General features: G+C 36.3%; 1 protein-coding gene and 1 non-coding gene across 2 annotated transcripts in view; one reads left to right on the top strand and one right to left on the bottom strand.

The window, feature by feature from the left end:
- LRRC7 (leucine rich repeat containing 7) overlaps nt 1–22,369 on the bottom strand; it is a 621,984-nt gene that overhangs the window by 21,402 nt on the left and 578,213 nt on the right. The window contains exon 25 of the mRNA XM_027971033.3: nt 18,335–18,427. Coding sequence (XP_027826834.2) covers nt 18,335–18,427 — 93 coding nt within the window. The remainder of the gene's footprint in view (nt 1–18,334; nt 18,428–22,369) is intronic.
- On the top strand, nt 7,085–7,191 carry LOC114110978 (U6 spliceosomal RNA). Its single transcript, XR_003587101.2, has one exon. It is a non-coding gene; the product is annotated as a U6 spliceosomal RNA (small nuclear RNA).

Raw genomic sequence — 22,369 nt, 5'->3', positions numbered from 1 at the left:
GACACTACTTATAAGAAAAATAAGGTATTACTATTTTAAGAAAATAGTAATAAAAACTTTAAAAACTTTATGTTGTCACAAATCAGTGCCATGTCCAAACAGCTAGTTGTTTTGGTCAGTTCAGTTGTACAAATGCTCAGTTCACAATGAAAAAGAAAACAGGTTGTTTGAAAGGGACAGCTAAATAAAACATAACGACTAATCCACTAGACCAGTGAATGGCATTGGTTGTGAAAACAAATATAATTCTTACAGTCCTTTTCATACTGAGCACATAACTCATTCTCCATCAATCCAGGAAACTGTATGAGTACTCAGTTCCCTTGGTGGTCCCCTCTTTTTGCTGTTGAGATCACTGTACAACAGACAGAATGACATTATTGCCTAAAATAAGGCACTGCATCTCTGGATGCTGAAGGTGAAGCTTCTTTTACTATTATATTTTGTCCCAGCAGTCAAAAGTCTTTGCTCCCTAGTTAATTTTGATTGCCTTTTTCCAGCTCATTATACAGGAACGGTTTTAATAATGTTTGTGTGAATCCAGATTGTAGGAGCGAAATTGTGACCATCATATCTGCAATGCTGGGAGGAACAGCAACACCCCACAACCGGACTGCCAGAAGAATCCAAATGTCATGTCTGTGGCAAGTTTAATTTCATTCATCACAAAGCTCTGCATAACTCAGCCACTGTTCTGAAGACTTGCTTTGAAGCTTACTTTTATGGTGGCCTGAGTCTTCCTAAGTATTTATTGCTGTTTTCTAAAGCTCTAATAGTTCTTTTCAATCACTAATTTTTTTTTTACCAACTATGAAATTGCTACTGTCATTGATATAGTTTCCTTTTTTCTGTATGTACATATATCTTGGTGGCTCAGAGGTTAAAGCGTCTGCCTGCAATGTGGGAGACCTGGGTTCGATCCCTGGGTTGGAAAGATTCCCTGGAGAAGGAAATGGCAACCCACTCCAGTATCCTTGCCTGGAGAATCCCATGGGCAGAGGAGCCGAGTGGGCTACAGTCCACAGGGTTGCAAAGAGTTGGACACGACTGAGCAACTTCACTTTCACTTTATCAGCCTGCATATTGCCTCATTAGTCAAAACAGATAGCAATGAGTGTCATGTTTGATAATGGTGTGTAGCATTCATTATTTTTGGAGGTGGACTGTTTCCCCAAAGGCTGCTTTGAAAGGCCAGTGCCCTGATTTTCCACTGTATTTACATATATAAACACTGTCATATGAAAGAGACAAAATAATTCTGAGCTCATTTTATGGTCTCTGTTATGATGAATATAAATGAGAAATATGAAAACTTTGACACTGTTTTGAAAAAGTTCTTTGTAGCAGTGTGTTACCCTTTCAACAAATTCATTATATTCTGAGATTTCAAAGAATACTTTGACACTGACAGATATTGGTGAGGAATCACCAAACTATTTGTATTGTTAAAATTAGAGTAATAACTTCCCACTGACTGGTAAAGAGCCATCTCCTGAATTCCAAGTGCAGTAAGCCATCTTGTATGTATCAAAGATCCAAATCATGGCATATGACCAATTTTATAATTCTCTGGACAAGATCTTAAAATATTTATTTCTTGTAACACTTAGCAGAGTGCTAAATGTGGATCAGACTATCATGCAATACCTCCAAACTAGTGAAACACCTATATACCTAAGGCTATAGCAAATCCATTTTGCCCAAATAAGGAAAATATCTCAGTAACGGTTTTTCAATGAGTAGTGTGTATTAGGGGTTGTTTTTTTTTTTTTTTTTTTTTTTTTTGCTGTTACTATAATAAGTTATCACAAACCTAGTGGCTCTAAACATCACAAACTTATTATCTGGCAGTTCTTTAGGTTAGCCATTTAACTCAGTTCTCAGTGGGCTGCAACAAAGGTGTTGGCCTGCAGGTGTGCGTTTTCAATTGTGTCCAACTCTTTGCGACCCATTGCTGGCCAGGCTCCTCTGTCCATGGAATTCTCCAGGCAAGAATACTGGAGTGGGTAGCCATTCCTTTCTCCAGGGGATTTTCCCAAGCCAGGAATTGAACCTGGGTCTCCTGCATTGTGGGCAGATTCTTTACTCTCTGGGCCACCAAGAAAGCCCGTAATAGTGGTTTATACCTCATAGTTACTAGGTTGAGTGAATATATATAAAACACTTAGAGCAGTGGATGGCATTCAGTATGGGGTCAATAAGTGTTATTATAATTATTGAAAATTTGAAGACTGAGCTACAATCCAGTGTCTTTTTATCCAGCAAAGCCCACTTTAAGAGACTTCTGAGTCTCCCAACTGTACTGGATTTACTGACAGAAAATTCTCCTTTACTCTTAGTCTTGGAGTGTACTGAAAGACCAACATTTATTATCTTTCCCTCGAATTCCCAACTGATAAGAGGGTATACAACAACATTTATTGACCCCATACTGAATGCCATCTTTATTTCGGGAAGGGGATGGCAAGAGGGCTGGAAAGTCTTTCCTATATCATCTGTGGTTTCCTAGTGGTGGCTCTCAGCTATAATGGCTCCAACTATTGTTTTACTCTTAATAGTGGACATAGGTCCCAACAAGAGGGTTTTCTGATGGTCCTTAAGAACACTTAGAGGTTATCTCCTTTGGTCGCTCCAAGTCAGTAGAGCATCGGATCTGCAACAATGGCCGAGTCTAGTTATTGGCTAATGGCTTATCTGAGTATGTTTTTCTAATATTTTGCACCTCATGTTCAGCTCATGTTTTTTATTTATTTATTTATTTTTGTTTTCAAATTTATTTTTGATCAAAGGATAATTGCTTTAGGATATTGGTTTGATTTCTGCCATACCTCAATTAGCCATAGGTGTACATATGTCCCCTCCCTCTTGAACTTCCCTCCTGCCTCTCACTCCTCTAGGTTGTTACAGGGCCCCTGTGTGAGCTCATGTTTTTTAGCAGTTCAGTGGTCTTCCCTCAGCACCACCTCTGGAGGGCTTCTTGCAGCAGAGCAACAGTATCACTGCTGCTGCTGCTGCTGCTGCGTCGCTTCAGTCATGTCCAACTCTGTGCAACCCCATAGATGGCAGCCCACCAGGCTCCCCAGTCCCTGGGATTCTCCAGGCAAGAACACTGGAGTGGGTTGCCATTTCCTCCTCCAATGCATGAAAGTGAAAGTGAAGTCGCTCAGTTGCGTCCGACTTAGCAACCCCATGGACTACAGCCTACCAGCCTACTCTCTATCCATGGGATTTTCCAGGTAAGAGTACTGGAGTAGGTTGCCATTGTCTTCTCCAACAGTATCTCAGTCCTTTCCAAAGAAGTCTTTTCTCCTAACAAACACCAATATCTAAGTGTGTTTGAGACAGACACAGATTCAGTGGACTCAGGGATCACAGAGGAACCCTCCCAGTTTTGAACCAAAGCTAATCCAGAGAGCGTTGGCCATGTGCTGCAAATAGGCATGACCTGTTACCATTTCATATTTCTACCCCAGTTTTTGAACCAGTTTTCATATAAGTTTATAAATGGTTTTTCCAAAAGTACCCATTATGGGCTTTTAAAAAGTTTTGCTTTTCACAAGTAGTTTTGAAAAAAAGATGGGTATGGAAGGTTTTTCATAGTGTTACGATCTGACCTTGTCTTATTGGTTACCTAGCCTGCATACCACTGGACATAAACCTTGAAGGACTCAGGAAGTAAGTCTACAAGGCAAACATTTAACATTCTAACTTTAGAGGAGAAAGGAACTTTATATGACTGTTTAATGATGAAGGTGAATGACTGTGACAGTCTCAGCTATTGTAAACGTAGACACCAAAATAGAACTTGTCTTAAGGGAACTGCAACATCAGTTTGTGAAATATACTTTTCTTTAAAATTCTGAAAAAGACTTGGCTCTAGCTGATGCTAAGAAATTGGTTTCTAGGAAGGCCATACATCAGATAAAAATTGCATATGATTGCAAGTATAATTTATAACATATTGGTTATATATTATAAAATATGATATTTTATGGTTTCATATAACTATAAAAGTTCAGAGAGTGTTTCTAGAGGAAAAAAATGACTCATAGAAATAGTAAACTTAGCCATTGATTCAATAGCTTGTAAGGTGTAACTTTTTGGGGGGTCAAATATTGGCAAATATTTTTTTCATAAATTGGGCAATGTTAATATTAAGCTATGATGTGGCTCAAAGGCGCAGCATGACAAATACACAGTAGACTGCGTTTACTTAATCCCTGTGATTATTAGACCACTTGACACATCAAGAATAAAGATGCTATCAATAGTTTTACTCTATGAGTCAAAAGTGTGAAAAAAAATATTGTAAGGTTAATTGCTGAAAGTCAAATCTTGAGCTCTGAACAGTTTCCTAGCTTAACAATTGAAGACTTTGTATGCAGCAAGAGAAGAGATTTACCCAGGGATCTTTAGAAACTAAAGAAGAGGAGAGAGAAAGAGAAGAGAGGGAAGGAAAGGAAAGAAAAAAAGATAAAAGAGGGCATTGGGAGCTGAACATGATGCTTCAATGTATGACTGAACTCTAGCTGACAAAAAATGAATATGAAATCCATACAAAATGAACAGAAAGAAGAGTTGCTTTAGAAACCTAAAATAATTGAGCCTCAAAAGACAGAGATTGCAAATTATACAACTGACTAAAGTCCTCTAAAAATGTCACTAAAATCTTATCCACAGATTTTAAAGAAATTCAAAACTCTCTTTCATGAACTTTTATATAAAGAAATATTAACATAAAAATCACATATTTATTAATAATCCATTGGTGCAACAGGAGACTATTAAAGCCCATAGAACCTGGTTATGTGATTATAGATATCTTAGTAACAATATAATGGAGCAATCCTAACAGAAAAAAATACATTTGCATCATTCTTTTATGTCACTGTAAGATTTATTTAGTAGCCAAAAAGAAAAATGTATATAGATATACAGTTTTCAAGATACTGCCCTTATGACTTGATAAAAGCAACCCAAAAGTTGATTTCCTTTTATCTGCGATTCCTGTTAGACACGACAAATTGACTACTAAAAAGTTGAATTTTTTTAATAGTTTGATGCTGATTATCATGCAATATTCTCTTTTGGGGAATCTGAATATGAGTTAAAATTATGTTTGGCTTTGCCTACTTTCTATAGGCATACCTTGTTTTACTGTGCTTCACTTTACTGCACTTTGCAGATCTGCATTTTTTTTTTTTTAAACAAATTGAAGGTTTGTGGCAACTTTCTGTCAGGCAAGTCTGCTGGTGCCATTTTTCCAACAGCATCTGCTAACTTCAATGTCTCTGTGTCACATTTTGGTAAGTCTTGCAATGTTATTATTCTGTTTGTGGTCTGTGATCAGTGATAATTGATGTTACTCACTGAAGACTTAGATAATAGCATTTTTTGCAATATCTTTAAATTTTCTGATTGAAGTACAGTTGATTTACAATGCTGTGTCAATTACTACCATACAGCAAAGTGATTCAGTTCATATATATATTCTTTTTTAAAACATGCTTTTGCGTTATGGTTTATCATGAGATATTGAATACAGTTCCCTGTGCTATACAGCAGGACCTTGTTTATCCATTCTATACATAAAAGCTTGCATCTGCTAACGCCAACCTCCCACTCCATCTCTTCACTCACTATAAAAAAAAAGGCAATAAAAGTATTTTTACCATCTGAGCCACCAGGGAATCCCCTGGCAATAAAGTATTTTTGAATTAAGGCATCTATATTATTTTTAGACATAATGCTATTGCACACTTAAAAGAATACTGCTGCTGCTAAGTCACTTCAGTCGTGTCCGACTCTGTGCGACCCCATAGACGGCAGGCTCCCCGTGGTTGCCATTGCCTTCTCCAATGCATGAAAGTGAAAAGGGAAAGTGAAGTCGTTCAGTCGTGTCCGACTCTTTGCGACCCCATGGACTGCAGCCTACCAGGCTCCTCCTTCCATGGGATTTTCCAGGCAATAGTACTGGAGTGGGTTGCCATTGCCTTCCCCACATTTTTACATTTTATAACGTAAAAGAATACATTATAGTATAAATGTAACTTTTAAAGGTATTTAGAAACCTAAAAATCTGCGGGGCTTGCTTCATTGCAATATTCATTTTATTGCAGTGGTCTGGAACCAAACTTTAATATCCTGGAGGTATTCCTATAGGAATTATAATCGTAACTTTTCTTTAATTGATTGTTACCGTATTCCAATTATTACCTAAAAATTAAAAATCTCTGGGAGTCTCTCTTTTGTGACTTAAACTATCTTTTTATTTCTGTTTATTTCTAAAGAATTTCTAAAATTCTAAAGCTTAAAAAAAGAATCTTCTTTCATTTGATTTTCACATTTTCTTTTAAGAGATCACACTCCTTTATATACTGTTTTTCCAGATTTCTTGCCTATTTGGGAAAAACAGGTGAAATATTTTCCATTTCTTTTATTTTATGACTTCTTTAAACTTTAAAGCCTGTATTTAATATGAGACCTTAACTTGCAGTGAGTAGTTGGTTGCTGAGTTTCATACAGTTTACTGATTCTGTCAGAGCTCCTACTTGCTTTTCTTCTCAGCTTAATATATAGCATAAAATAGTAGAAGCCATTAAAACCAAGAGTGAGTAACTGTAGGTGGCTGTGGATTCTCCTTCTTAGTTATTCCTAAAATCAGCTTTCTGATTATCATCCCTGCAAGCTTCCCCAAAGCCCCTTCAATTGTCAAATTTTTTGACACTATACCATTTCAAAATAATGGATTGAGAAGTGAAAAATTCAGTGAAGTCTTTTTTGTCACTTACACTAAAATAAGGTTTCTAAAGTGAAAAATTATTCTCTTTTGAGCTACATTCAGTCAAACTATGATTCTTTTATATAAAATATGGCTTTATGTAGAGTAGACCATGCTGGAGTATTGCTTAGAGCCGGCAGTGAAATCAGGAGGTCAAAAGGCCAGTGACAAATGTCTCGGAGGCTCTACAGTTGTGGATTTCTGATACACTGACTGACAGTGTGGCTCTTAGCCATGGCTGTGCATTGGCAGTGTGAGGTAGAGAGAAAAGGAAGTTTCTTTTTTTAAAAAAATTACGTTTTAGTGCTTGCTTCGGCAGCACATATACTAAAATTGGAACGATACAGAGAAGATTAGCATGGCCCCTGCGCAAGGATGACACGCAAATTCGTGAAGCGTTCCATATTTTTAAAATAAAAAAAATAAAAAATAATAAAAAAAAGAAACACCAAAAAAAAAATTACGTTTTAGTCTCTATATTTCTATATTATTTAATTTTTATAGTGACAGTTTTCATTTATTACCTGTATAATTTTTCTGAGGTTTAAGTTAAGTAAAAAGACTGCAGTTGTACACATCCGAGACTAAGACTGTATTATGATTGTATTTATTATTTTTTGTGCAAAGAAAACACCAGATTTAATAATTATAAAATATGTACAAAACTTCAACATTCCTGAAAGATACAACTCAAGTCACAACTGTAATTGGATAAATGTAATTGGATAAATGTAATTGGATACTTTAATATAAAGGAGAAGACTGCCTGGGCAGTGTGTGCTCAGTTGGGCCCGACTCTGCAACCCCATGGATTGTAGCCTACTAGGCTCCTCTGTCCATGGAATTTTCCAGGCAAAAATACTAGAGTGGGTTTCCATTTCCTTCTCCAGGAAAAGCTTAGCTGGTTTGCAAAAAGTATGTAAACCATGAAAGATAAAAAGCATTTAAAAATATACAACAAATGCTTAAGAGCCTTTTTATTTCAAGTTATCCTGGTAATAAAGACCATGTAAAAATAACAAATGTGTGAAGTTTGAAGACTGTAAGTAATATGTGTTTACTTTTTAAAAATTCAAAGTTTAAACCTACTGGTTAGAATTTTGTTGTATATTTTTAAGTTAATTATGATTTAAAAGGATGACTATGTTGTCCAGAGTAAAAGCTCTGAGAATGCCCTAGTTCACAATCAGCAGAAGATACCTAAGTGAAAGTGGCTCTCAACTGTTTGTCTCTTTGGCGACCCTCACATTGTGGCTCAGAGACGGACACCTTCGGAGAACTGAAGCTGCTCCCAGCTGGTGTGTGCAAGTAATACAAAACCTAGCATACTATAGGGTTTTCTTGCAGAATAGGAATAAGCAAATCTTGTACCTTAGTGGAGGTATCCTACTAAATTAGTCATTCAGAGTCGAGGTAGAAACCATATTTAAAAAGTAGAGGACAGGATGAATATATGATTTTCCTCTCAATAAAAATAAATCTTGGTATAGCTCAATAAATAAAGAGAAACACAAATTTAAGATATGATTCTCTTTAATCATTTTAATGTATAGTCCAACGCTTCCTATTTTCTATTAATAAATGTCCTTGGAGGTTAAATGATAGTGCCTTGTTATTGGAATGTGGTTTGTGTAGGGTGATGGGGTTTGACCCAGTAGGTTTCAAATATGGGAAATAATTTCTACCCCTTTATATTTAAAAATAGAATTGGTTACTAAGACCATGTATGCTGCTGCTAAGTCACTTCAGTCATGTCTGACTCTGTGTGACCCCAGAGATGGCAGCCCACCAGGCTCCCCCATCCCTGGGATCCTCCAGGCAAGAACACTGGAGTGGGTTGCCATTTCCTTCTCCAATGCATGAAAGTGAAAAGTGAAAGGGAAGTCGCTCAGTCGTGTTTGACTCTTCGTGATCCCATGGACCGCAGCCTACCAGGCTCCTCTGTCCATGGGATTTTCCAGGCAAGAGTACTGGAATGGGGTGCCATCGCCTTCTCCGCAAGACCATGTATAGCTATGCTAATTATATTATAAAGATGATAGACAATTAAATAAAATCTTACTAGTAATTTTGTACCTTATGCAGTAATCCTAAACTGTTATTACGGCTCACTGCTTAATGTAACTGTGGGTTTATTAACAATTTATATATTTTGGGGGCTTCTCTGGTAGTCCAGTGGTCAAGAACCCACCTTTCAATGGAAGGGACACTGGTTTGATTCCTGGTCTGGGAAGATTCCACATGCTGCAGAGCAACTAAGCCTGTGAGACACAACTCCTGAGCCCACGCATTGCAACCACTGAAGCCCACATGCCTAGAGCCTGTGCTCTGCCATAGAGAAGCTACTGCAGTGAGAATCCTGAGCACTGCAGCTAGAGAGTCGCGCCCACTTGCAGCAACTAGAGAAAAGCCCGTGTGTAGTAATGAAGACCCACCACAGCCAGAAAACAAAAGCAATAGGTCCCCAAACCCCATAATATATATTTTGAAAATATACGTACTTACATATGTGTGTGTATATATATATTTATACATGTATTTATATATATATACATATTAAAATAACACAATCTAAAAATTCTGATCTAGTAGTCCAACTTTCCAGCAGAGTTCTGGGGCCTTCAGGTTAACTTGGTGTCTGGAAATCTATTCTCATCTTTTTACGGCTTTCTTTCAACTCATTCAAAAGATCTTAGGGAAAACTCAAGTTGGAACTTACAGAACTTAAGAATCAACTCTTTGTGTTCTCATGATTTTCTTTACACACCCAAAAGAGAAAAATGACACAATAAAAGTGTTTTGCAGTTACTTGGGTTTTCTTCTTAGTTGTTTTAGATTTATTTGATCGTACCTATTGCTACCTGATTTATTTTCCACCTAAGTGTGCTCACACCAAATTTCCCTGCTCCTTGTGATCAATATTATTTTGTGAACCACTTTCTTTAGCTATCAAAGAACAGAGATTTGGCTCAGTTAGTGATTACCATCTCTTAGAGAGGCTAAGACTATAAATGTGGGACATAGCAGTCTTTTTTTTTTTTTTAAAGATTAATCAGAAAAATTACAAGGATTTAAAAGCAGATTTAATAGGTCTTGTTGAAAAAATACAACACAACAAATTTCAAGATCCATATTGAAGTATCAGTTGCTTTGGCAATCCCTCTCAGATGCCATGGTTGAAAGCACTCAGGCTCTAGGGAAGTAATTCTCATAGATTAAAGCATATCAGAATTACTGGTACTGAAGTACTTTCAGTTTGAAAGATGAAAAACATCCATTATTTTCATAATGGTATAATGGACATTTTTGGGGACCTGCCCAGATTCCCTTGATCAGGTTGGTGCTCTCACTCTGCAGATGCTGCTGACAGCTCACATCTAACACTTCTTTTGAAAATTACCCTCAGCCTGGAGCTTCCTTACTGAGAAATGCTGGGTAGGTCATGCTCCTTCCCACGCAGTCAATGACTGATGATGCTGTTTAGTAGCTAAGTTGTGTTTGGCTCTTTTGCAGCCCCATGGACGGTAGCCTGCTAGGCTCCTCTGTCCATAGGATTTCCCAGGCAAGAACACTGGAGTGGGTTGCCATTTCCTTCTCCCGACCCAGGGATCTTCCCGACCCAGGGATCAAACCCACATCTCTTGCATTGGCAGGCAGATTCTTTACCACTGAGCCACTTATGAAGCCCTCAATGACTGGTACCAGGATACAAAAGGCTGTTTCCTTCCTTAGGGTGAGACAACTCTGTGGTACCCTATTTTTTAAATTCAATTTTTAAAATTTAATTAAAATTTCCACTAAATCCATATCTTTGCCTGGTTTCTTCACCTGCCCTACTGCATCCCTCATTCTCATATAGATTTCACCTAACAGCAATTCTTCAATTAACTTGCACAAAAATCTCCATCTCTGGTTCTTCATCTTGAGGATCTGATTTTAGAAAAATATAAACTACAAAAATTAAAGTTCTGCAGTATCTTCTTGCCTGGAAGGTATATGCAGATTCTATATTTTGCTTACTAGTGTAGTGATTCTTTGGAGGGAGAAGGCAATGGCACCCCACTCCAGTACTCTTGCCTGGAAAATCCCATGGACGGAGGAACCTGGTAGGCTGCAGTCCATGGGGTCGCTGAGGGTCGGATACGACTGAACGACTTCACTTTTCACTTTCATGCATTGGAGAAGGCAATGGCAACCCACTCCTGTGTTCTTTCCTGGAGAATCCCAGGGACAGGGGAGCCTAGTGGGCTGCCATCTATGGGGTCACATAGAGTCGGACACGACTGAAGCGACTTAGCAGTAGCAGCAGATTCTTTGGAAGCCAGTATCAGGCTCCCGTGCATATAGCAACTTTGGGGGTGGATTGGAGGAAACATGGATAATACTGTTATTAAATACATGCTATTGAGATACACCTCAAATGCTAGATGGGTAAATTTTTAAAAGTTAAACAATATTGCTACAGGAAGAGACATGGAAGATTACTTTTTACTTTGTTTTTATTTCTATTAATCTGACTTCATAATATTTTCAAGATTCTAGTTAGTTATAACATCTTCAAGCAGAAATTAGAAATACTATGGGAGTCCCTGGAATACCATTTACAGCTTGTAGTGTATATTTATAAACGGGATATGAAAGATTTCACACATTTCTCAAAGATCTTTTGAACCCTTAGTAATGAGCTTTCTCTAATTGATGGACCTGTTAATTCTTATTAGTTATTACATAAGATATTATTTATGAACTAATTTTAAGTGTTTTCATATTTTGATTGAAAAGTCTCTGATGTTTTTCCAAAAATTGAAACAAACTTAAAAAGTCTCAAGTCCTTTCCCATACCATTTCTGTCTCCTTAGTGAGTATATTTTGTTCCATGCTAAATAGCTGACATTATGCAGCAGACAAAACACAGATAACACTTAACTCTAGCAACTAATATAACTGGTTATGTACTTGGACTTCAATTTTACTGAAAAATATTTTACTGATTGTTAAAAAATATCACAAAGTGATAGCAATCTCAATTCAAGTGTTTTTCTAAATATACCATGGAATTAAAATGTCCCAATCAATGTTCTTATTTGAAATGGTTCTTTTAAATCACCTTATTTTTTCATATGTAAAATAGAATGATATTTTCTTAAAGAATCATGTCTGTGTTTTTATGTTTTATTACATCCCTTTGCAAGCTGAAATCTTATATCTCTTTTTTATAACATAATGTCTTGATAATAAAATCATCGAATTGACTAAAGGACACTGCCACACTTCTTGAGTGAGTGTTAGTCACCCAGTTGTGTCCAGCTCTTTGAGACTCCATGGACAATAGCCTACCAGACTCCTCTCTCCATGGAAATCTCCAGGCAAGAATACTAGAGTGGGTTGCCATTTCCTCCTCCCAGGGGATCTTCCTGACCCAGGGATCAAACTCAGGTCTCCTGCATTGCAGACAGATTCTTTACTGTCTGAGCCACCAGAGAAGCCTTGGAGCCTTCTTAAAAGACCTCATATAGGTGATCATACTTGTAGAATCCTAGTAAAAGGAGATTGTGAGGACTGCATTTCTATTCATATTTTTGAATAGATTCAGGGTCTTTTTAACATATAAGACAAAGAACAAAATAGGCAAAAATGCATTTTTATTTAAAAAAAAATCCTTGCTTTTAATGTCCTTAAACAACCAAATGGTATTCTAAACCTCAAACTCCAATGTGACTAAGATGCAGCTGGGATAATCAAGTAGTACAATAATTTATGCTTGTTATTTGTTTTTAAAAATTCAGCTTTATATAAAAGTTACACATATTTATATTTTATCTATTTCTTTATCTATTTATATTTAATCTATTTCTTTCTTGTTATTTTCATATAATTAATAGGTTCTCTACATTACTTTGTATTACATAAGCACTCAAAGTAGAATTCAGAATGGAACAGACATATAAGTTATATTATAAAATTAATTTAGAAATATATAAAATAAATCATCTTTAGGAGTTATAAAAAATTAAGGAAATATTGCGTGTAGTTTAATATTTATGTAGTAAATATAAATCATATGCTGTGTGGAGTTCTAGATAAATGTGTTTGCTATTCTTGATTTTTATATCCATGGAGAATACATGACAGTAAATAGGTTTATGATATGTACTTTTTTCATAAGTCGAGAACAGATCTTTGCAACTTTTTGTTTGTGATCCACCAGTGTCATGAGACTGAACAAACCTGAAAAATTTTTCTTGTATGTTTTCGAACTTGCTACTGCCAAGCATGCCTCTGAGTATTATTATCTTCAATAAAGGTATCAAAGAAATGCTTTGGATTTGCACAACTAACTTTTCTTCTCTTTCTAATTAAAAAAAAACACTTTTATTTGTTGTAATGCCCATCTCCATACAACTTTTTTTCTAGGGGTGGAAGGTGGTGTGTAAATAGGAGGGACCTACATCTGGCTGCAGGCTGTTTGGCATCTGGAATTGATCTTTTAAAATTTATGTACAATTAAGCACAGTAATTTATTCTGAAATTCCAGAACATTTTGAGTTTATTGGTGATTATAGAATCTTACAGTTGACATGCCTCTAATATTCTTCTTTGGCTTGGGATTTTACCTAAACCATGGGCAAATTAAGGCATTTAAGAAAGAACATGAATTGTTTCTTCTATCACTTCTGTCTACATGCAGATTGTCCAAATTCATGGAAATATAAGTAAGGTCTCCGGCATCTGCTGAGCATAAGTGTTTATGATGAAACTGTGGAGAATAAGTGATTCTTTGGTCTCAATATCCTAGTATGTGTAGTTCCTGCTATCATGTAATTAGAGGTTATGCATAGTGTAGCTTCCATTTGGTCCTGTTTCTAGGTAATTGTTCATGGAATTATTCAGTGCTATACTTTTACAGCATATAGAGAAAGGGGCTGTCATCTCCTTTAATATCTTTAAAATCCAGAAGCTTCTTAGTCCATCCTTCGCAAATGAAGCAAGGAGGGATATCAGTCCTTCAATGAGGAGCTATGTGAATACATTAAAAATTTATTTATTTTCAGAGTCTTGGGCTGCCTTATGAAGTCACACAACATGATATCAATCATTCATTAATCCAATCTCTTCCCAACAACATCTCATGGAAACTGTATTGGTATCTTAAATTTTACAATCATGAGTTGTTATTTTATGAACACTTAAATAGGGAAAGATTATTGTGGTTTGCTCCATTGGCACAATCTCCACTGTAATAATACCTTAGTCCAAAAATTATACAAATGCTTAGCAATCCAATGTGTACTGTATGCTGTACACATGCTTCTAATTATCTAAGTTCAATAGAGAAAATATGCTGACTTTTGAGGATTTGTTGAAGCAAATATCTAGGCTATAACTAATTAGAGTGTTCTGTAACACCTTCAATATTAGATTATTATATTAGTCTCAACTCTACAAGGTATAAATTTGTCACATGTTCTGCTAAGTGGTATTTGCAGATAGAGGTGTGCATCACATGGCTTATTAAGAGAAAAGGATTTGGAATCAGATCAATCTGGTTCCAATCTTGTCTGCCACAGATCAGCTAAATGGCCCTGGGCAACTTAATTAACCTCTCTGGGCCATTCCACAAAATGAGGAATGATAGTATTCAACTAACATAAGTTGTTATGAAGATCAGATCAGTTCATGTATTTAAAGAGCCAAATATAGTGACTAACACATTATAGATAATAAAAGTCTATATAGTTTTATTATTATTATCAGATTTGTTACATCAAAATCTTTTATCTCTGTGGAGTATCTTGCCATCTTGATAGCAATGTTCCTCTATAATAATAAATCAGATAATGGCTCCATCCACTTCACTGAGAGGGCAAAGGCAAGCATTACATAAGGTCATTTTTATCTGGTTTTCTACAGTTTTCTCTTTTCAAGTATGTAAAAGCAGCTTTCACCTGGCAGTGAACTTAAAACAATGAACTCCATGATGAGTGAGTTGGGTTGTTCAACTGTGAGTAGTTGTTCTGTTCACCACTGTTCTGACAATGATATGAACTGTAGGACTGACTAATCATGCTCCATCCGTTTAATCCAAGGAGACCATAGTTGATTCAGACTACCCTGAGGTCTTTGAGAGGAGTTACATTTGCAAGACTAGATGCTGTTCTCAGCTCTCAAAGTCTGATACAATCCGGTACAGTCTTCGTATCTGGCTTGATCCTCAATTCTCTCTAAAACCTCAGTTAACTTTTGAGCTGTAGCAAGAGTTTTTCTGCAATATATAAGTTGGAACAGAATCTAAATTGGAACTTCTGATAGACTGAACAACACAACTCACTTTTGCCTCAGCTCCATCCTCTCAGGCCTTTGGGATGACTACTTCATGCTTTTCCTACCCGGCTGTATACCCGTAATCGGTTTGGATGCTATTTCACTTTGGCCATTGTCATTTGGCTGAAACAGTGGTTCCTAGCAATTGTAATAAAGAGACTGGAACAATTCCATTGGCTGCTTTAGTACAGAAAGTCTTCAATGACTCTAAGACGTTCAGATATCTTGGATACTTAGAATTTTGAGTGACATTATAAAACAAACACTTGAACATTCATAAATAGTAAGTAAAATTATACAGTGTGCTTGAAAGACCATTTTAAATCCATGACCTGTTTATTAAAAGAGTTGTTTTTCAGTTGCTAAGTTGTGTCCGACGCTTTGTGACTGCATGGACTGTAGCCTGCCAAGCTCCTCTGTCCATGGACTTTTCCAGGCAAGAATACTGGAGTGGGTTGCCATTTCCTTCTCCAGGGGACCTTCCCGACCCAGGGATTGAACCCACATCTCTATGTCTCCTGCATTAGCAGGTGTTTTCTTTATCCTTGAGACACGAAGGAAGCTCTTACTGGAAGAGGGTATATATTCTATTAAAGTTTAAGCTTTTTCCTAACTTTACTAGAACTCCTTATAAAGAAAGCATTAACCTCTGATCCAGTTACTATCTGCTGAATTAAAACATCGGTTGAATTTGGTTCTCCTCACCTCTCCTCACAGCTGAAAATTAACCTATTTATGATGAAACTTGTTCTTTAACATTGGAGAGAAGAGTATTTTATTTTGTCTGTGCCACATGGCTTGTGCGATCTTATTTTCCTGCCCAGAAATTGAACCCAGGGCCACAGCAGTGAAAATGCCAAGTACTAACCACTGGAGCTCCAGGAACCTCTCAAGAAGAGTATTTTTAAGCTTGATTCTCATTTTCTTGCTGTTTGACACTTTTAGGTTTTAGGCACTGGGTTGTACACTAAATTTTATGCAACCACTATAGGAATGGAGCATGGGGGATAAAGAAATGCAGCTGGATTTCTTTGAGAGTAATCCCTTTCCTTGTGAGAGGATTAAACTCTTTTGTCCAGAGCTAGTGTCTTTAGATCCCCTCAACACTTTTTACTGAGGATTTACCATATGATTGATGTGGTCAATAAATTAAAAGCAATCTGAGAATCTTCTGTAGATTTGGAACTACAGAAGAAATGAAAATTAATTAATTTTTAATTAATCTGATCAATTTGCAGTAATGGAGACTTTTCAGATTTTAAATGTTTTAGAAAGTAATCAGGCAAAGAAAATGCTTTTGAGAGGAAATCTTTCAATAGATAGATTATATAGATCATAGAAATAATTCAGTCTCACTAGAGTCATTAACATATTACAAATGAGAAATTAAATTAATAGTTATAAAGTGTTCATATTTCCTCATAGAGGAAGAATCATAGGCAATGATTTGAAAGCCTCACATCTACTGTCCCCTTCAGTTTAAAATAAAAGCAAAAAAGTAACAGCATTCTGACATTTTGACTACTTAGTAATTTGTTCATCCTTAATTGAAAAATATCTAGTACCCTGTGCTTTCCAAAAATATGGTGGAAAAGTGTACACGCTGGTGAGAAAGGAGAGGAAAACGAATTTGAATTTAAACTGTCTTATGAATGATAAGGTGGTTAACTTTTCATTGAAAGAGCTTATGGAGGAGATGTAAAACCAGAGAGAAAAAGAGGGGCCAAGGTGAATCAGACAATGATTTGAGGCTTTTAAAAATATCATATGTTTCTGATGATTTTGCATTTTCATGCTTTTTGTCTTAAGACATTAATAACTTATTAAAATTCAGTAAACACTTGGTCCTACTAAGCCACAAATATTTAAATTCTACTAAATCAATAATTATCTTCAACATCATTTCAAAAAGGAAATGCAGCAGTTATTTATACAAACATTTTAAACTGGAATTCCCCTTTTATATAGGGCTGCTTGATACACATTCCTTATATGGGAATACCTGTTCCAATTACTTAATCAAAGAAATTCTTATTTATGGACACTGGGGATTTCTTTCCCTTCCATCCTAATATAATATGTACAGTAAGAATAATTCTTCCTCTTGGTCTAAACTCTTCCTTTCTTCTCCAAAAAGAAAAAGAAGGGCATAATGGATAGTAGGAGACAAAAAGAGTGGGAAGAAGTGAGGAAAATAAGGGATTAAAGGCTTTGGAAATCTCCAGAGTAGGGGCATACAAGTTTTTTCAGAAATAGGTTTTTTGATCAGAAACTGATATGTGGGTTACCTTTATAACAGTGGCACATTGAAAAGGTCTACACCAGCATGTGACTCAGAAGTAAGTCAAGAGCTTGTGGAGGTTTTACTTATATGTAATTTCTGTATTTCTTCATCACCCAAAGTTTTATGATGTTGCTTAATGCAGTTAAATTTGATGGGGTCAAAAGCAGACAGTTTCAATTACCATCAAATTATAATTACTAATTGTTTAGAAGCTGAGAGTATTAAAACACTGATGGCAGAGGGCAGATTATGCAGCCCAGGGTACACTTTTTTGAATAAAAAAGGCAAGTGTTCTTCAGTGGGATCAGACAGGCCAATTGTGAGCATGAGCAGCATGGTGGATATCTGGCAATGGTTGAGGGTAGAGTTGGGGGAGGAGGTGACCCTTTACCCGTGGTTTGGCACACAGGGGTAACCATGAGAGGAGGACCCGATCCCTCTGCCGTGGTCAACTGATGTTCTCACAGGATAACTCTTTTCTCTGGGCTTTTAGTTCTACAATCCTATCAGTGAAATACTTTACAAATATGATGGATTAAACATAAAGATGCCAATTAACTAGCCCTGGTGTTGAATTAGTATTTATTCATTCTGTTACTATGAGAAAACATCTTCTCAAATAAGTGATTTACAACTTTTGGAAACAAATTGTTAAAAATTACCTGTGTAGCTTCCTTTACAGATATATACAATGGTGAACAAAACAAAAAGTAAAAAACAGAGAACTTCCTTTTCAAAGAGCATGCTTAAATTTATTTCTTCTTATTTGTAGGATTTGTCAATCACTGTAGTCAATTGTTTTTCCCCTTGCTGAGAAAGTTTCTAACTGGTTTCATAGTTAGCTAGCTTATCAAAGCACAGTAAAATCACAAAATTTTAAAAATATTTTTTTGCCACAGTACAGTGTTTTACTAATTAAAATTGTCAATAAGGAATTAACTTCTTACCTTGTCAGAAGGTTTAAATGGATTTCCTTGTCCACTAATTCCACCACTGATACTAAATCCAAGGCCAGGATTCTTTTCTATTCTTACACAAAACTATGTAAAAAAAGATAAAAAAGTAATCAAATACATGTAAAGCTAAATATCTTCAAATAATTGTATCCTACTAAAAAAGATTCACATTTCACTTAAGTTCTCAGGGTTAGCCTATGTTAACTTGGTACACAAAAGACAGTATAAACTCTGACAAAATAGTATTTCTCTGCTGATGATGTTCAGTTGCTAAGTCACGTCCGACTCTGTGGGCCAGTGAACTGCAGCACATCAGGCTCTTCTGTCCTCCACTATCTCTTGGCGTTTGCTCAAATTCATGTCCATTGTGTTAGTGATGCTGTCTAACCATCTCATCCTCTGTTCTCCTTTTGCCTTCAATCTTTCCCAGCATCAGGGTCTTTTCCAGGGAGTTGGCTCTTCACATCAGGTGGCCAAAGTATTGGAGTTTCAGCTTCAGCAACAGTGTTTCTATAGGCATCAACTATGATAGGAATTAACTTAAAATACCTGAGCAAGCAGACATGAGTAAGTATTCATTCATCACCATGTGCAGGACTAAATTTTGATTAGCAGTTTGTAAAACTTAAAAATCTTTTAGCAATAACAATTGCATTATTTTAATTATCTACTTTAAATGCACATATATTCTGACTAATTAGAAAGAGCTGTGTGACTAAGTGAAAGAAATTTTGCAAATGTAGAGTGAGGGAAAAGATGGCTACGTAATTTAAATTAGTTGCTATTGTTTTCTAGGAGAATAGAACAATTCATCTCCTGGGTAGATAATTCTATTGTTTAGATACAGCAGAGGCTTTAATTTGAGAAAGGGGTGAAGTTTTAGCCACAGTTTGAGTGAAGGCGAAAGAAAAGAGAAAAGGAAGACTCTGAAAACAGTTCAGGGTTTTGGCAGCAGCTCCTGAAGAGACAGTTAACAGGTCTTAAAGGAAAGAGGAAAAGACTGAAAAAAGAAAGAGATCAAAAATACGGAGGAATTGTTTGTGATAGAGAAGAGTCAGTAAATATTTAGGACTGTGAAGGCTAATATTCTAGTATTCTGTGCTCTGTTACCTCCCAAAGCCCCAAATCATAAATGAGATCTGTTAAACATCAGAGCCCTATGCTTTCCAATGAAATGATGGCATTAGAAGTAGGTCCAGCTTGGGGTAAGGAGGTAGAAAAGGTAACAGCCATTATAAAAGTTGATGCAAAGATGCAGATCAAGAATTCAGTGGAAGGAACATCAGTGCCAACATTGAGCTAGGGCAAGGGTCCCCAACCTCCAGGATCTAATGCTTGATGATCTGAGGTGTAACTGATTAATAATAATGGAAATAAGGAGCACAATAAAAGTAATGCGCTTAAATCATTCTTAAGTCATCTTGCCCTCCCCCCACCCTGTCTATGGAAAAACTGCCTTCCACAAAACCGGTTCCTGGTATCAAAAAGACTGAGGACCACTGCCCCAGAGAAATTATAAAAAACCTAGGAATTCTTGATGATTCAGAGCTGGGGATGTGTGTGGGGGGTCTGTGAGAAAATGCTAGTTTTCCATCTGAAGTGGGACAGGGTGACCCCAGATGACTGAAAGACTTGGGAACCCCAGAGGTAGCATATAATTTGATTACATAACAGGAAAAAAACTTTTATAACTTTAATATACTGAACAAGGACTGAAACTAGGATGAACCAAGTATTACCAGAGATTAGCAGGCAAAAGGTTAAAAAAGAGTTTTAAAAAATTTAAAAATACATTAGAATATATTTTGTATTTATGTAAATACATACTGGAAGGGCTTCCCTGGTGGCTCAGTGGTGAAGAATCTGCCTTCAGTGCAGGAGACTGCCTGCAATGCAGGTGACGCAGGCTTGATTCCTGGCTTGGGAAGATCCCCTGGAGAAGGAAATGGCAACCCACTCCAGTGTTCTTGCCTGGGAGATCCCATGGATGGAGGAGTCTGGCGGGCTACAGTCCATGGCGTTGTGAAAGAGTAGGACACGACTTAGCTATTGAACCACAACCTCCATCATCAGCTTAATGTTTTCTCCAGCAGCACTTCTTAGCCTGTTAATTTGCTTACAGGCAAATGCAAATGCCCAAAATGTTCTCTACCTCTTTATTTTTAAGGTACATTTAATCCTTACCTCTTAGACAGTTCAAGGCAAACTTGAGTCCTATTCCTGACTTAATTAGCATATATTGTGAGTTGATGGGAACTGGATCAATTTGCTCCCATCACGTCTCATTAAATGGGAACTGGCCATTTAATGAGATCATCCTTAATTCACTGTCATATTCTTTAACAGTAAATACAATGGTTAACTATTATATGCAGTTCACTTGCAGCACAAGAACAAAAAACTATCTACTAATGTGATTTTTATGGTGAAGTCATTAATGAACAGTTTCTAAATGATGAGTAACTGCAATTATCATAAGTACTCTATGTTTTATTTTCAAGATAGGTTTAATTAAAACTTTCCTTTAGTTGATCTAGATTTGTTAAAACTAGTTATCAAATGGTGGTAGAAACTACGATTTTGAATAGTTTTGTATTTAAATGGCTCACTGTCTTATCAACATGAACATATAACAGCTTGATGTAGCTTGAAGGAATATTTTAGGTTTATTCAACATGCCATTTCACTTAGTAGTCCTTTTTTGTTATTTGTCATTAGAAAATGAGAAGAAAGGAACTAAACATAACTTAAATATTTTACCTTTATATTTTCCAGTATTTCTGTATATTTCCAATTAAATTATTCAAAATTGGGGTTATATTTTTCTAATGTAAAAATTTTATGTTTTACAATGCAATATGTGGAAGGTATGCACACTTCTGGCTTTCTCCAGACCACTATAAAAACTGAAAGGAAACATATGTAACAGATTTTATTTACAAAGTAAACTGCTGAGAACACTTTTCAGCTATTCTCCTGTAGTGACTCTATCTATTTTATAGTGTCAATCTGGAAGGAACTAAAAATCTAAGGAAAACAAATTTCATATGTGCCAGGTATATGAAGAACTGCTTCAATATATTTTTTAAATAATAGAAATAATAAAGATGCCACTATGGTTTTATAAATGTGACAAACAGCCATACATTCTGATCTGAAGCTAGACTCCTCTTGGGCATGCTGTGCTATGGTTAATAGGTTGTGTGCGGCTGTTGTGTCCCATAAAGCATGTCAGAGACAGTACGCATCTCACATATAAGGAGTTCCACCTGTCTGCTAAGGCCCAAAGGGGCCATGAAATGTAAGAGCAGAGAATATGTTAAGAAGCAGTCTGAAAGTAAAGAAGTTTAGCCAAGAGGAAATGCCGTGTTCTAGCAAAAGGTCAGATCTAGGAGGCTAATAAATAGCTTATTTAGTGACAATCAGCTTTTCTATTTTCTATCAAGTTACTGATATCAATGAGTGAAATTTCTGACTGAAGATACTGGCAACAGTTTGGCAATAAATGGTGCATTTGCTTCTTGTGGAGTCTGCTTCTATCATTTGACTACTTGATAATTCTGGTTTATATTGATCTTGTTCCAACTAAAATACTGGGTCATAACTTGGAGAAGCCTGTGACAAAATGGATTGTTATGTAGCAGTGAGGCTCTGTGAATCATAATCTATAATCTCTGGAATTCAGTGACCTGATTTGGTCTTGCAGTGCTCTAAAACCTAGTAACAAGAATAAAGGAAAGTGATCTAGTTTCAAAGAGGACACTAATAGATGGAGAAATATACCATGTTCATGGATTGGAAGAATCAATATAGTGAAAATGAGTATACTACCCAAAGCAATTTACAAATTCAATGCAATCCCTATCAAGCTACCAGCCACATTTTTCAAAGAACTAGAACAAATAATTTCAAGATTTGTATGGAAATACAAAAAACTTCGAATAGCCAAAGCAATCTTGAGAAAGAAGAATGGAACTGGAGGAATCAACTTGCCTGACTTCAGGCTCTACTACAAAGCCACAGTCA

Source organism: Ovis aries, chromosome 1 (assembly GCF_016772045.2).
Source record: "Ovis aries strain OAR_USU_Benz2616 breed Rambouillet chromosome 1, ARS-UI_Ramb_v3.0, whole genome shotgun sequence".
NCBI lineage: Eukaryota > Metazoa > Chordata > Mammalia > Artiodactyla > Bovidae > Ovis > Ovis aries.
Note: the sequence above shows the minus strand (reverse complement) of the source record. Positions and strands in the feature narration are given on the sequence as shown.